The sequence below is a fragment of the Pinus tabuliformis genome, chromosome 1_2 (genome assembly GCF_031772625.1).
Source record: "Pinus tabuliformis cultivar Carrire ecotype Pingquan chromosome 1_2, CPIR1, whole genome shotgun sequence".
In the NCBI taxonomy this organism is placed as follows: domain Eukaryota; kingdom Viridiplantae; phylum Streptophyta; class Pinopsida; order Pinales; family Pinaceae; genus Pinus; species Pinus tabuliformis.
This window is the reverse complement of record NC_142298.1, coordinates 893,560,027-893,562,001: the sequence shown is the minus strand read 5'-3', so window position 1 is coordinate 893,562,001 and position 1,975 is coordinate 893,560,027. Positions and strand designations below refer to the sequence as shown.

Sequence of the window (1,975 nt, the reverse complement as noted above, 5' to 3'; positions counted from 1 at the left end):
AGATTCCTACCTCTCAACAACTAATAACACAATATATCCTGCCAGGCTAACATTGATCTATGCTAGTTTATTTACAATTGTTATTTAAATATACACCTTGATTGTTATTCAAATATACAGCCCTGTTTAACAGGATCTATGTTAGTTTATTATTATTTAAATATGAAGTAAAATAACTAATTCATCCCTGATATAGATCTGTAATTCATCTTATTAAAATATCATCACATCATCCCCAGACTGGCTTAGAGTAGTTTATTGTTATTCAAATATGACAAGTAAAATAAATAATTAATCCCTGCCAAGATATGGTTCTATTCTTCATTTTATTAAAATACCATCACATTATCACCAGACAGGCCTAGATTACCTCCTTTCTCTACGTGCAATAGCAAAATAAGATCTGGGCCTAGAGCACCTCCCTTATCTATATGCAATAACAAATTTAATAAGGAATAATACATCTTGATTAAGACAATACAGGTTCCAATTATTTTTAAAAGAAGCAGCATAAAGAAAATACAATGGAGATAATAAATGAATTATTGTCCATAATCTTCTCTTAATAGAAGAAGCATGCTAAAAGCCCTATCTAATATGTAATTTATGGAAATCTTTCAGCTGCTCTCTGCTTATGAGAGCATAGCTACAGAGTTTGGTACAGTGAATACATATTATAGCATCCAGACCACTAACCATGCAATTTCAAAACAATATATTTAAATTTTATCAGAGCAGCGGTTACAATACCTGGATTTCACACAAATAAAAGGTCCTTTATATTTCACAAAGAACAACATTTTTTACAGAATTGGATGCAATTTCCGTGTCCAACAACAACATGCACAGGGCATGGAAACCCTGAAGACCTGTTTGGGACTATCAGAAAAAATTGAATAATTTCCACATCTGAAACAAACCCAAGCACATGACATTTCTGATTTACAAGCACAAATCCCCTTTAAATGCTGCAATTATCTCAAGAGTAATTCAGGACTTCATATTACAACTACCACCCACCAGTTATTATAGAAAATACTTTTCCCGAAGTAATAAAGCATTAGCCGACTTACCAGAACCAACCAATGCACATAATTTTTTTGTTTTAAAGGGGGGGCTTCTTACCAGTAAGTTCGCATAAACCCTAAGCCCAAAAACCCCGGTGATTAACCACCGTGCAGCTTCACTTGAAGGACCCGACGCTCATATTTCTGCACAAAATTCGAGCGTTCATCTCGTTGACGGTATCAATAAGCCCTCCTAAGTCCACAGTTCCACCGGAGGCCTCGTTCTCCTTGTCTTTCTTCTCCTGGGGTTTAGCCGCTCTACGCTTAAACTCAGTTGCCTTCTCGAAGAAATTCCCGTAGATATACTCTGTCGTGTAGCCCTTCTCCTCATCATAGAGCATGATGTGACCGTGCCATTCCCAGACGCGGTAGCCAGGCTCTGGGTCCTCGTGGAACCCCACACAAACCTGGTGCTCGCCAATGGTGACGGCCTGGCCGGAGTTCACCTTCAGTTTATCAGTGTCCCTGCTGGATATAATCTGAACGATATTCTTCTCCAGCTTCGCCTCCTCTCTCTCCAATGGGCTCTTGCTCTCGTCCGCGATGATGCGATCATACGAGTTGGATAGGAAGGTATTGGTGTCCAGAAAAGGGCTGCGCATATTTAGTCGACTCATCATGGTGCTCACAACCAGGCTTTCAAAAGAGTTTTTGGTGGAATACTGGTTCGCCATTTTCCCTCCAATGGCTGATATCCACTCTCCAAGACTTCCTTCCAGTGGATATCAATATATAAACTGCAATGGCCAGGCATATGTGGGCTCTCAAGGAATTTAACAGCTTGGGGATTGGAGGAAACCAAAGGGAAAAGGGCGAAAGCAATAAATTTCCTTTGCCTTTATCGCCATCAGAGTATAAGTGTTTATCTTCATGCCTGACAATTAAACCCCAAAATTAGCATCCTTCAA

The 1,975-nt window shown here is 39.2% G+C and overlaps 1 protein-coding gene across 1 annotated transcript; it reads right to left on the bottom strand.

The window, feature by feature from the left end:
* Window positions 1-1,069: 1,069 nt before the first annotated feature.
* LOC149208826 (uncharacterized) lies at window positions 1,070-1,741 on the bottom strand. The gene has a single exon (XM_089394157.1). It carries the CDS (start codon window positions 1,739-1,741, stop codon window positions 1,184-1,186), a length of 558 nt encoding a protein of 185 aa, XP_089250283.1. The 3' UTR covers window positions 1,070-1,183.
* Between the last annotated feature and the right edge of the window lie 234 nt (window positions 1,742-1,975).